This window comes from Lepisosteus platostomus, chromosome 28, assembly GCF_059453375.1.
Source record: "Lepisosteus platostomus isolate fLepPlt1 chromosome 28, fLepPlt1.hap1, whole genome shotgun sequence".
In the NCBI taxonomy this organism is placed as follows: Eukaryota; Metazoa; Chordata; class Actinopteri; order Semionotiformes; family Lepisosteidae; genus Lepisosteus; species Lepisosteus platostomus.
Window position 1 is genome coordinate 4,134,663 of NC_142638.1, and position 13,301 is coordinate 4,147,963.

General features: G+C 43.3%; 1 protein-coding gene across 6 annotated transcripts in view; it reads left to right on the forward strand.

The window, feature by feature from the left end:
- The window catches only part of srcin1a (SRC kinase signaling inhibitor 1a), a 133,869-nt gene that overhangs the window by 28,106 nt on the left and 92,462 nt on the right, over window positions 1–13,301 (forward strand). The window contains exon 1 of one of the 6 annotated variants that reach the window (XM_088623084.1): window positions 11,875–11,977. The exons of the other annotated variants lie outside the window; for them this stretch is intronic. Coding sequence (XP_088479210.1) covers window positions 11,956–11,977 — 22 coding nt within the window. The 5' untranslated portion in view covers window positions 11,875–11,955. Of the gene's footprint in view, window positions 1–11,874; window positions 11,978–13,301 lie in introns of those variants that run through there. 6 annotated transcript variants of the gene reach the window in all.

The window sequence follows — 13,301 nt, forward strand, 5'->3', positions numbered from 1 at the left end:
ACTGGATTTCCCTTTAGTTCTTCCCTTTAGAGTTCTGTGTCTTGCCAAATGATACGAAAAGTATTTAAACACATGCCAATGCCCTAGTCAAAGGAAAGGGAAACCGTGTTTCATACTTAAGATGGTAAATGCTGATGGTGTTGTGTGGGCCTGTGCCCTCCTCCTCTGTGTTCATCTCCGCCCTGCTTCATCTCTAACATCTCCTAGGGGATTCCACCTTTCTTAGCCCCTGACAGCCCAGCGGTTCTCCGACTGCACGGGGCTGACAGCATGGAAGGCACACCACTCACAAGCTGACAAGCCCGAGAATAGCCATTCCCCACGCCCCCACTGGCTTTTTATATGTTTAGCCAGCTCTTCCACGTTTAATTAAGAACACAGTGCTGAATAAAGTGAATTGGCAGGTTATCTAGGCAGCCGGTTAATCAAATTATAAGGATTTTCACTTGATCTTTTATCTGTCTGTGGTTGAAACAGTTTCTGGAATCCTTCCTTTTTACATGCAAATGTGGTTGTGTATCCCTTCTCAGTTATGCTTAAATATTCTTTATAAATATCACATGCAGGCAGACAAATGTAAAACATTTAAAAATGGTGAGCTTCTCTATAAAGCTCTATAAGGATGAAAAGCTTTATCGTTTATTACTGTTCACATATTGCAGTTTTCATGACCTAAACATGGCATCATTGGCTACAATTTTCACAGTCTTTGCAAATGTCCATGACTTTAAAATCCTACACAATACAGTCCATGCATGTAAATGTCCTTTTCAAAACTGTGGACATCTCAAATTTCACCTGCACCTGTAGGTCATGTTCTGTGCTATTCAGGTGTTACTGCAAAGACTGTGAAAATTGTAGCCAATGTTGTCATGTTTAGGTCATGAAAACTGCAATATGTGAACAGTAATAAACAGTAAAGCTTTTCAGATCTTGTTTAAAAGAAGAAGCAGAAAAAAAACAAAGCTATAGCCCTGATCCTATTAATGTGTTTAGAAAAGCATGACTTAAGATTGATGAAAAATCTTGTAAGCAGTCTTTGAATTTGTCAGTGCTTCAGTGCAGGAGACTGTTTGTCAAACAGCATTTTGCCAAGCTTGGGAGTGGATTGAGTAACAGGCCTGCCACAGCTGAGGCAGCCATAGCTAATCAACTCTGAACTGGAAAGGCAAGGAGACCTGGGGAGAAATCTCTTTGCAGTTTTGGAAAAGACGGCTTTGCTCTGCTGAATCAAACAAGCATTCAGAGTTTTGTCTGCTGTCTCTTCCTGATTTATTCTACATTTTATGTTTGGAGGAGGAATGTCAGGGCCTGTAGCAAAGCTGTGTCTTATGTGTGGATGGTTTTGTATTTTCCTATTACCCAGTCTGCTAAGGATCCCTTACCTGGATTCTTCACGTTTGTGTCTGCAAGATTGTCTACAATTTGAGCCACAGCATCTATAAAAAAATACGATTTTTTTGACCCCATCAAAGTAGGGTCAAACGTTAGTGTTGCATAATTGCACTGAAGCCTTTATTAGTTTATTACTTTATTAGTTTATTTTATGTTGCGTATGGTTTGGATAGGACTGTCAGACTAGAATCTAAGACGAATCTCTCAAGAAACCCCAGAAAGTCTGGATCAGGACTAGAAATGTTACTGGAAAACAGAGCATATGAAAAGTAATTTTGAATATTGCACTCCATCTATCAGAGTCCACAACTACAGCAGTTTTTAACACATTTCTTTTTCATTTTGTTTGCACCTAATTTGGAATCATCAGTTGTTTTTCTTTAATGCTGGCTCCCAGCAGCCCACTGAGCCCTTTCGCTCCAGCTGGAGGTGTGGGGCATCTCTCACTGATGTCTGTGTAAGCCTGCAGGCACCCAGGAAGTAGCTGGAATCACTGTTGCACCAGGAGTACAGAGAGCCCTGGTTGAGTAATCCCAGTCCTCAACTTGGTGGCACTCTGACAGTTGTCAGCTTGAATTATGACAACTGAGTTGTAGAGCATAACCTATACTTGGAGATGGAAACTATTTTTCTTGGAATCTAAATATGCAAAACACTAAAAACTAAAGTTGAGAAAATTGTGCTTTTGTTTTGATTTTTATTGTGCTAATGAAGACTGATTGTAATACATTTTGTGTGTCCTTGCTTCAGCAGAGATGAACTGCTTGTGACTAAAGTAAGAGATAAAACGATGGGCCAGTGGCTAGTGATTGTGAAGCAGTATTCTCAAGCCAGCTAAATCTACCCAACTTTTATCAGCAGACACCAGGAGATCACAGTCTTCCATGCAGCTGAATTGAAAGAAAATAGTCAAAATCTCAAAATATTATTAAAAAAATATATTAAGGCTGGAGCCAGAACTCTTTCGGGGAACCTAATCTGAACATGAAAGGATAACTCTGCCCCATGCTGAATGAAAGAAAATTGCAGCAGGGCCCTGGGTTGCCATAAGTTGGCAGAGCGCCTGGCTGGGAATCAAGGCATCATGTGCCACCCTGCTTCCTCCATCTCTGAGCCAGCCTAGGGACTCCCCCTGCTAACACACGGTGCCCTGCAGTTAAAACAGCATGCCCTGCTCTTGCGAGATAACACAGCACACCTTCCCCGTTATCTGCCAGAGCCCAGGAAGGACCTACGACTGACGTAGCGAGGCCACACTGTGCTTGAAATTGACGCAGCTCTACATAGTGCATTAGTAATGATCAATGTAGGACTGGTTTGGTAGGAGGGAGGGGTCTTTTCTCTGTGCAGTGCAGAGGTATTCCTTAGTGTTCTCTATACTTCTGTTCTTCACATGTGCTGTTCCTAATCATCAGTTATTTATCATGCTTACCGTGACTGTGATTCCTCCTGATTCCATTTCCCTCTCTTCATTGTGCTGTGCACAAGCCTACTCTCCCTTTTCTTTAGTCTCCTCAGCTCTGTTTGGCCCTGCTTTCATTGGTCTTTATTGATCCTCTTTCAAGGTGCTTCATTGCATAGCTTTGCTTACCCATGATTGCATTGCGCTTTAACAAGGTGTTGCAATGCCTAAAAAAGTTGCATTTTGCAATGCCCAATTTTAGCCTGATAATTAATATTGGCGAATAAATACTTAATATTACGCTAGGAAGGGTCAGATCAGAGGTACTTAGGATACATTTTCTCTTCTTTGGCTATACTGGTGGGGTGAAGGGTCATTTATAGAACGCAATCATGTGAAATCAATGGCCTCTCACTCATTCTGTGAATATTGGCACCTGACATCATTTTGCTAGCTGCAGACATTAAGGCAGGAATACATTAGCGAATTCCAGCTGCTAATTAGTGACATTAATGCATGCTATTCACAATAATTAGACACTGTCAAGCAATTTCTGGAATCAGTATTCTTTGAGGCTTAGTGCCATATTCATACAGTGTTTTGCAATGCTAATTTATCGCATTTGCGTTCAACAGCAGCGTCCGTGCTCCAAATATTTGAAGAAACTAGAATGAAAGGCAAGTTCTATAAATATTTGAAGTCCTTTGTTTAACCCTGGAGGTCTTTGTGAGAAAGTCTATGATAACATCTTTTTTATTTTTTTATTCTTTGTCAACAAAAGGCTCCTGGGGCCCCAGCACTGTTGGAAGTTTCTCCATGCAGTCTCATACTAAAAGCTGGGGATCTAGATCAATTTGGTGCCTGTAAAATCAATGTGATCTGAAACAACCGCATTTATTTTATTCCTTCAGAACAACTTTAATTTTACTATTAAAAATACAATAAACACCATGAAAGAATGGAACAGTTTTGGATGCTGCAATTTGTCGGACACAATTGCCTATAAGTGTTCTGCATATCCCATTCGACATTTCAGTTTCGTTTCTAAAAGCTTTTAACTAGTTTGGAACAATATTATCTCTGTTTTGTATGGTTTCTCCAGGAGAAAATCTGCCTTATTATATTAGAATGGAAGTGCATGAAACTTTCCATCCAAAGTTGCTCTCGCTAATGCTCTTGAAGCAGAGCCACCAGAATCACACATAGAATAGTTATTAAATAGCAGGGACATCCCGTCCTTGCCTCTGGGGCTGGCAAGTGTTGTGCCTGCCTCCCAAACTCCCTCCCCCCTCAGGCTCTGTGTGAGACACCTGCCTGTGTGCGCCCCACAGTATGACTCGGGGTGCTCGCACAGCTCTCGTGGAGAAAGAGCTGCTGGAAGGCACCCTTCCCACATGCCCAGGGCTTTTCAAACTATGTTTATGTTTCAGAAAACAGGGAAAGAAAGGATTGCACAACAGCGGCGTTTCCAGCCTTAGGGAAGCCATGTCTGCTTGGAATGGAAAGAGATATTTTAAACAAAAGGGAGGTGTTTTTATCACCATCTGTAAGAAACTAACACGAGGCGCTTTGCCATTTTGCATTTTTTCAGGTTGTAATTAAATGCTGACATTATTAAACCATCTTCTGCTAGGCAGACAGCACGTCCATGCATCGGGGGTACAGATATTTTCTGGGTGTTGTACAGCCTTCATCTAGTCTCCACCATGCTGTCATGTTCAGAGAACAGCCTGGCTCTCATGTGAAAATGCCTTTCAAATGCCTCCTTTTTGAGCTGACATTTAAATGAAATTCTAGGGAAGCTATTAACTGCTCTTTGCGTGCAATGCTGTCATTGCTGATCATAGCTTGATTTACTCCTTAGTGAACTGTTCCTGCTCCTTGACTTGAATGACTCTTGATTGTGCTGAATAGGGAGGAAGTGCAGATAGAAAGAAGAACTTGATCAAGTCACTTCCTGTTTTAAATCATGTGTTTTTTGTGTTCTTTCTCTCCTTTTGACTGTTTGGATTCTGTTTTCGCCTTGGAATTCTATTAGTGCAAAAATTAAAGACATCAGAAGTGACAATGTGTAGAACTGGCGGGGAAGCTAATTAAAGTTATTAAGCCTACTGGTTTTGGGCCCTGAAGCCTGAGCACCATGTAAATGGTTACCCAGTGCTCTTGTCACATTCAGTGTTGAGGGATTGTTTTTAAAAAGCTAATTGTCATCAGAATGATTAGCACAACAAATAATCTAAGATGGATGATAAATTAGTAGTCACTGAAAACACTTTTGGATATGAGCTATGTTAAAAAAAGAATAAAAAAGGTAGATGATATAAACTGTCACTTTAAAACACTGCACATAGACAGAATGTAATGAAAAATAGTCTTTTGAATGTCTGTGTCCTGTTAAATTTAATTGTTTAAAGTGTAGCAATCACTGAATGTGCAGGATATAGATATATTTTTTGTCAAGTATCTTACTTTATGCTGATGAATGGCTTTTATATGACCGCATAGATGTCTTTGTAAAATCTGCTTAATACATTTCTCCCATATTATAAAGCTAACTTGCTTTCAGATTCACTGTATTAAAAGACCATTTGTTTGCTCTGTGGAAAATGTACTGTAAATGCTAAAGCACTTCTATACCACTCAATAGAATTACTCCTTAAATGTATTTTCTTTTTAATTTTCTCTGAAGACTCCAGTCAAAGATGAATGATTGATATGCCTGATATGCCTCCATGATTTTCTGCTTTTTATAGTTTTGCTCAAGCTATCCTTTTTAAGGAACTATTGCAGAAAAAAAAATATATCGTAGTGGAGACAAGAGGAGAGACACAATTACGTGTCCTTCACTCTTAAACAGTATACCTTATTGACATTGTACAACAGTACGTTTTTGCCCTTGTCCACTCCCACCTCCCAGGTGATTTAGCTAGGAAGTGAGAGTTGGCGTGCCGAGCAACACTCTGTCCAGAATATACATCATGCAGTCGAAGAGATGCATATAACATAGGGCTTAACTCATTCTTCAGCTATGCTATAATGGAGCCTCACCTGATTTCAGGGCGACAGTTGGCTGCAGATCCTTGCACCTGGGTGGGGAAAATTTGCACATGCTCTTCATCACTGCCAGCAATGCAGATGCAGCAGAAACCTCTCTGCAAGCAGAAGCTTGGGCTGATTGGTTGAGTGAAAGAGAGCAAGGTGGCGAAGACTGGAGATGTTCACAGTGAATAGCATCCGAGTGTGGTGGTCATGATTAGAAGCATCTTGTGGAAACGTTTCATTATAACTATTATGAGTTGATCGGGGGGGTGAATATTGATAGTAAATGATGAGGCTTGCTCTCTGTGATGGGGACAATCATGATCAATTGCAGCTGATGGTGGTGGTTACCATTAATAGGGAAATTTCAGAGAATGATTAGAATGAGACCGGAGCTAATGCAGTAGGGCTCAGTCAGGGTGAGCCTGTCATGGGGGTATAGCCCTTTGGAGATTGAAAAACACTGTAAATCTGCTGTTACATGATTGGCTTACCTGCCTGTGATGCCCAAAGGATGGGAGATCAAGTCCTGGTCAGGAATAAACTGCTTAGTATCGTGTTTCTCTTTTTCATTTTTTGTTAAATTGAATTGTTCTGGGGAATTGATCGATTTCGAGTTCTTCTGTCGCGCCCTGGGCGCTGGATCCCAGGCCCCGCGACAGCAGGTAAAGCTGTGTGTCAACGGATCACTCCCTCGCAGGGCAGTCAACCTGCGGCAAGCTGCTGCATTCTCGTCCTGGCCCTGGGCCACCGGGCCGTGCAGGAAGCCCTGCAAGGGCTGATCTGTCAGAGCGGCCGTGGGCAGCGAAGGCTGAGAGCTTTCTGGAGAAATTCTGCAGGACAGGTGCAGGCGAGGGCTGGCGTGAAGCTGCTTGCAGAGCACGCGCACATGGCTGAAGGAGCAGCAATCCCATCTGTCAGAACCGCGTAGGTGTGCTTGCGTTGTTTCTTTAGCATATTGGCTCAACGAGTCCATCTTGGGTTTGTGGCCTGCCAGTGACAGGGGACACCGAGCCGAGGGGGGGGAGCTTGATGGACAGCCCTACATTCAAACTGACATCCAGGACTACGCCACTGTCCAGCTGCTGTCAGTTTCTGCAGTTTCACACAGATGTCCTTGCCAACTGTTAGTTTCAATTAATGATGTAGAGAGTAGTTTAGTTTCTGGACATCATTCTTTAATGAGATAATCTTGCTATAAGATTGATTTCTTGATCTTTTAAATTGTTTTTTAAACACTTTAATACAATTTAAGTTGACCCAGTTTTTGTCGTAGTTGTTTTCTTTTGATCTGTATCAGCTAAGCTAACATCCAAATCAGTCCTGTTGTGGCTTTGAACTGGCCTTTTAAGCTTGTATAATGTTTCTTTACCATATGTAATAGTACATTAAAGTGCATTAAGTAGTCTTTCTAGCTAAGGCTGTCTGTTAAGACATGACACTTATTGAGTATTTTCACTTCTCAAAATGAGTGCATTCTGTGCAGTTCATCATTTCCTAAGGTTCTGTATAGTTTTGCCTTCTCATAAGTATGATATAATGCTTCACTTCTGCTTGCCTGTTGCACCGTGAGGATAATTTCTCACAATTACTGATTAATCTGTTCAGTTTAGTCTGTAATTTATCCTCCAAGAGTATTTTGTCATTGACGTCAGTCTCTCAAGTTAAACCTGTTTCTTAAGCTGCAAGGCCATCATTTTGCCAGTCTCTGCCCTCTGAGCCTGGGTCTTGCTGTGCAGAGGCCGTCAAGCAGGAGTCAACATTCATGGAAGGCTGTTAAAGGAAGAACTAGATGGGCCGAGCTCTCAAGCAATTTTCTTTCTCCTTAGTATCTCTAAATGCCCCTGTCATTTTTCCCATGTAAGTGCAGAAGCCTGTCCTGGAAACGTCTTCGGCGGTGGCTCACTTTGTCATTTTGGCCCAGGAGGTTGCCGCATGTCCCTGAATCCTTGAGGTAGCCTTGTCAGAGAGGACCGTTATGCCAGCGATATGTCTGATTGGGCCTGTCTGTCGGGGCAGCAGCCGGTCCTGGCTCTGCTGTTATGTCACGAAGGCAGTGCAGTTCTGTAAGTGCTGGCTGAAAAGGAGACAGCAATTTGTCTGAGCAGCCAGGGAGCCCTGTGTTGTTCTGAGGGTTTGATGTGGCAGGCGGAAACTTCTGTGTGTGTTATAATTGGACTAATCTCAAACGCTGAGTGCAAGCCCTTGGCAGACCCCCTGCTCACACTCATTTGGCAAAGGCTGCCTTTTCAAGAGACTGCCAAAGGCCACGTACACTAATCCTTACTTGAGCTTTTTAATTATTAAGTGGTTTAAACTCATAGCACAAACAGCTTCCTTTTTCTTCAACTATGGTTTTGATTTCCTCCTGTATCGGAACTTGAATTCTGAATTGTAGGGCTTTTTATAATTAATTTCCAGCTCTGGTCCTTGAGGTCCTTCACTGCTGAGGACACAACTGAATATTAAGATGAAGAGCATCTGGAAGGGGTTTCTTTACTCCAAGACTTGTAGGTGTCTAGACCGATCTAGTTAGCTGCGTAGCTGAAGCACATTCCCTTCAATACTAACTGGATGAGATCCTTGTATCGATAAGTTTGAAGCAAGAAGAGCTGAAACGTATGCAGTGGCCTGGAGGTGGTCAGCTCATGTGTCTCTTTACAGTGCCTCTCTCCCCGTGTGTCTCTCTGGCTCATGTCCCACAGACTCCCCTACAGCACCTGTGGTCCTTTCCAGTAATGGAGTAAATATCAATTACACTCAGGGAGCTTCTAGTGAAGTACCTAGCAACGATGGCACCCAGAATGTAAACGGGATTGTTATATCTGCTTTCTTGCTTCACAAGATGATTACGTGATCTTACATAGAGACTCCCAGCAGGTGGTGGGTAAAAGCAGTACTTTGAAGTACAGTAGGTGCAAAATCCTTAAAATATTCATGAGAAGATTCTTGTATTTGTGTGATTTATTTATACCTGAAATTGCAGCAACAGCATGTTGAAATGCCCTCTAAAATAAATATATATATGATTCATTGCTTCTGGTGTACAGTTTGGTAAATTTGTCCTCAAAACTCTGGTCTCTACTGTAGCTACATATTTACATACAGTCTGAATTTGGTAATGACAGACATCACCAGGGTCAGCAGGCAGCAATAGTAATGTCTCCGTTGTATGGACTTATGACAAAGTCGTCTGTACTGTGTTGCACTAGGTCGTTATCTTCAGGTACTTATTGCGGCTTGTTCCCAGAAATGACTGCACAGAGTGTCTGTGCCCGAAGGCAGACAGTTGACATGGTGTTGCTGATGCACTGAAAGCAGTGCCGTGTTTGTCCTGGAGCAGATCTCAGCCCTGTACATTCTTACACGTGTGTCTGCCCGTCATGGATGTGTGCCGTGTGGAAACCATTGTGGGTTTGTCAGCTGAAGAGTGCCTTATGTGACACGCCATGTTAAGGAGAAAAAACAATGGAGACATTTGTTTTTCCCTAGTCTCTTTTAGTTCCCTGGCACACAGTTCTGTATCTCACAACTACAGTAGATCTTCTGCAGGCTCAGCTTGTCAGCTTGCCCTAGCTTACAGGTCAATCTTCAATCTTCTAGACCTAGAAATGGCTAGACCAGGAAATGCTGTTTTTGGTAAATGGATAAATAATAGTAATCAGAATAATTACTATTATTTGTACAGGGAGAAAGTATTTAACCTGTCTAGATCAGGCAGCCTTCACATATACAGCAGATTAGGTGAGATGAGAACTAACTTCATTTAAACTGGAGGAAAAATTCAGGCAGGCCACTCAATTGAGCAAACCTGAAATTGAATTTTGCTGGGACCAGGGGAGCAGCAGCCTTATTCTAACAAACCATGCCGTGAGATCTGTATTATCCTTCCCATAGCCCAGTGTATTGGGCGTTGCTTGTGTATTTCTGGTACAGAGAGAAGAGTGCCTACACCAACACCTTAAGGCAGCCATCCGATTATCCTAATATTGACTATGCACAGCCTTTCTGACTGAGATCTAAAGAGATGAAGCTTTAGGATGTCATAGCTGTTGGAATAAATCCTGTATTTCATTCAGGTGAATCTAGAGCTGGAAGGCCCTTAGGCAGTCCACGTCAGGGCTGGCCATGACTTTTTTTAGTCAGCAGTGAAGCCTCTGCCCTAAATGAGACAAATGGTGACCTAAAACTGTAGAACACATAGAATGGTAAATGTCCAGTAACAACAATTTACTGCACAGAAGCTCAAACCTATAAAATGTTTTTTAAGCTTTTTTTTCAGGGGTTCATTAGGGAATTTAATATCGCTGGCCGTAAACACTCCTGTTGTGTTATTTGAAAAGTCAATTTCATTATATAAAATAAACATGTGCTAGTGCAATTACATTGCTTCGAAACAGCCCTCAAGGTGTTTTGTCCTGTGCCAGCAGAATAATTGGAGGGGTTTAGATGAACACTTAACATTTGCAAGATAATCTTGACAAAAGACAGCAGTCTTTGAGTTGAAGCACAGCGGAAACCTCAGGAGACAGAGGAAAGGGGGGAGGAAGGAGGTAAAGAGAGTGATGGCGAGAGGGAGGGAGTGCAGGCGTCCATGGAACAGGATGAGAGCGGTGGTGTGCGGACTGCTGGGACGTGTCAGTGGACCGTCAGTAATCTCTGGCCCTGTGTTTGTTGCAGGGCTGCTGGGCCCTCAAGGCTGCTCAGGGGGCTACTGCAGCGTCAAACACCAGCAACCCACACACACAGCCTCTCCCTGCATGTTTCCCTGTGTGCTTGCTAGCCGGTGGATGTGTCTTCCTCTCTGCATGTTTGGTCTGATGGTTTGAGGGTCCGCTATCTTCATGAAAAGGCGTGTCCATTGGTCAAGCCAGTCTTTCCAAGTCCTTAACTAGTGTGAAGGGGGTGGCTGTCTTAGTGAGCCTCCTTTCACTATGTGTAGAGGAGAGTGGGAGATCAGGGCTCTCATAGAAAAGCAAGAACAACATAAGTTTATGATATAAAATATTTTTGCCAACTTTCTCAGGTTGTGCCGTAGTACAACCAAAGTAGAGCAAAGACTTTAGGATAGCGAGAGGGGCTGCTGAGGGGTTGTACGGGGTGCTTCTGGAGGAAGAACAAGATTCTTGCATAGGGCACTGAAGCAATAGAAGCAATTGCCATTTTAGTCTGAGCCTTTCTTTATAAAGAGAATGGAAGAGGAAGCATTGACGTTTTGCGAGTCATTAATTAGTCACGAGTGACAGGTGAGTGGCAATGGTGCTCTTGTAGCAGCACTAATGAGCTCACCTCAACCCGTCCACCTGACCTCAGTGTTGCTCAAGCTGCAGAAGAAGACAGGGACAAGTAAAACCTCTGCCCTGCTCGTGGGCAAAAAAGAAGAAAAGTCAAACTCAGGAATAGGAGCACGGAAAAACCAGAACATGACTTTACCCAGTGTTGGGAACCATGGAAAAAAGAAGCATAAACAATGTCTGAACTTACACTGAAGGAGGGGTTTTGAAAATGAATACCAGGTAATAAACTGCAGGATACAAGACATGCCACTTAAAGTACATAAGAACTCGAGGGCAGAGGTGTGGCTCTGCCCAGATTGAAGCCCACCCCTGAGGTGCGCTGCAGGAAGGAGAGCCTTCATTATCCTGGGGACTGTGAGCGCTGAGGTCAGTGAGGGATTCTCGGTCGATCCCGGTACAGTCGCTGTGATGTGTGTAAGGAGTGCAGCAGAGGGAGAGACAGACAGACAGGGACACAGAACTCGACACAAAAGAAGAGAGGTGGCGTGAAAAGCTGGCAGCCCTCCATATCTCTCCCCCTCCGACTTGCGTACTCTCCGTCTCTTTCTCCTTCCTCTTATCTCTCTTTTCTCTCCATTCTTCTTTCTTCCCCTCCTTGTTTTCTTCCCGTTTTCGTCACCATGCCTCTCTGTTTCAACCCTTTCACTCCCTCTCTTCCTCCGTTCCCCCTCCTCAGCCTTTTCTCCTCCCTCCCTCTCTCTCTTCCCCTTGTTCCCTCCCTCTCTGACATTCTCCCAGTCAGTGTGAGAGCTGAGGGAGTGAGGGACGGGTGGACAGAGTGTGGACGTGACCGTAGGGAGGAGTGAGGACTGAGGGGTGGCGATGGAGAGAGAAGAGCAAGCAGGTGGGAGAGGAGACCTCTTTCATTCTCTGTCTCGTCTGTCCTTTTCTCTTTTACATTCTGTTTCCAGATTTCTTTGGCTTATCTTTTCGTTTTGCCCTGTCCTAAAGTCCTCCTCTGGTCCTGTCTGTCATCTTTAATTGTGCATGGAATAGTATTGTATTTATGCCATCTAACAATGAGATTTTAAAAAACAGAGCACAGAGGCAGGCTTTCTTGTGAATGCAGTTGAAGGGGACTCATCCTGCAGGCATGCGTTTACTGTACTTATGCACATGTACACATGTGTGTGTATGCATTCCTCTAGCCCTTTTTGCCAGATACTAACAGCCTATCGCTAATACTTTATAGCTATTCGTTCACTTCTAATTCTGTGTCTGTCTATTCTTCCCTCCCTCTCTGCACTGCTCCTCTCCTCCTGGTCCCTGTCTTGATTGAAAGCTCACAGTACATGACTTTTCAGACGTGCATGATCCCTTGGGCATGATTCAGCATGAGTACCTGCAGCCACAGAGAAACACGGTTGTCTTTTGAGGAGGAAGACAGGTGTTTGTGCGGAGAACACTTGAGTTTGGGCACGTTTGGGTTAACGCCGCTGTGCACGTGCAGGCTGTCCATTTGCGCTCATGCGTTAGCTCATGTGGTGTCACATTGGGGTACAGGATGTGGCTGAAGTTCTGCTCTGGCAGAGGCAGAGAGAGAGGGAGAGCAGGAAAGAGGAGAGGAAATGTCAGGATGGACAGACGTATCGTCTAAGTGGGACGTGTGAAGGACCCCAAATGTAAAGCCATAAAGAGAGCAATGAAATTATTTTATTTAATTTATATTGTTCATCAGAGATACGGATCTCCAAGCCATTTATTTTTTATGACACATTTGTTAAATGTTTTGTAAAAGATGGAATTGAAATTGATATCAACTCCTTGACAATTCCTGAGTTTCAGAATTGGCGTTCATAAGCCAGGCAATGAGTCTTCTGCATGAAAGTAAAAAAGACAAGTCCTCAGGGTGGGGTTATTTAATACATTGTCCCGATCCCACCTGTGTCAGGAACTGATCACCATTTATGAGCCATAACGTCAAAAATAACAGTAAAGCTGAACAGTAAGCTGAAGAGAGACAACTACACAGTACATTCTGTATTCGGCCATTGGAAACAGTACCCCTTGAAGTTGTGTATTTTTTAAAATTCAGGAATAAGTGCGCAGACAAGTTAACCAGCAGTCTAAAACAAGAAGGCCAGTCAGTTTAAGACATCATTTGGCAGAGGTGCTCAAGAGCTCATCTGGGGTGAAAAGCAGCAGTCACAGGCCTCCCCCAGACCACT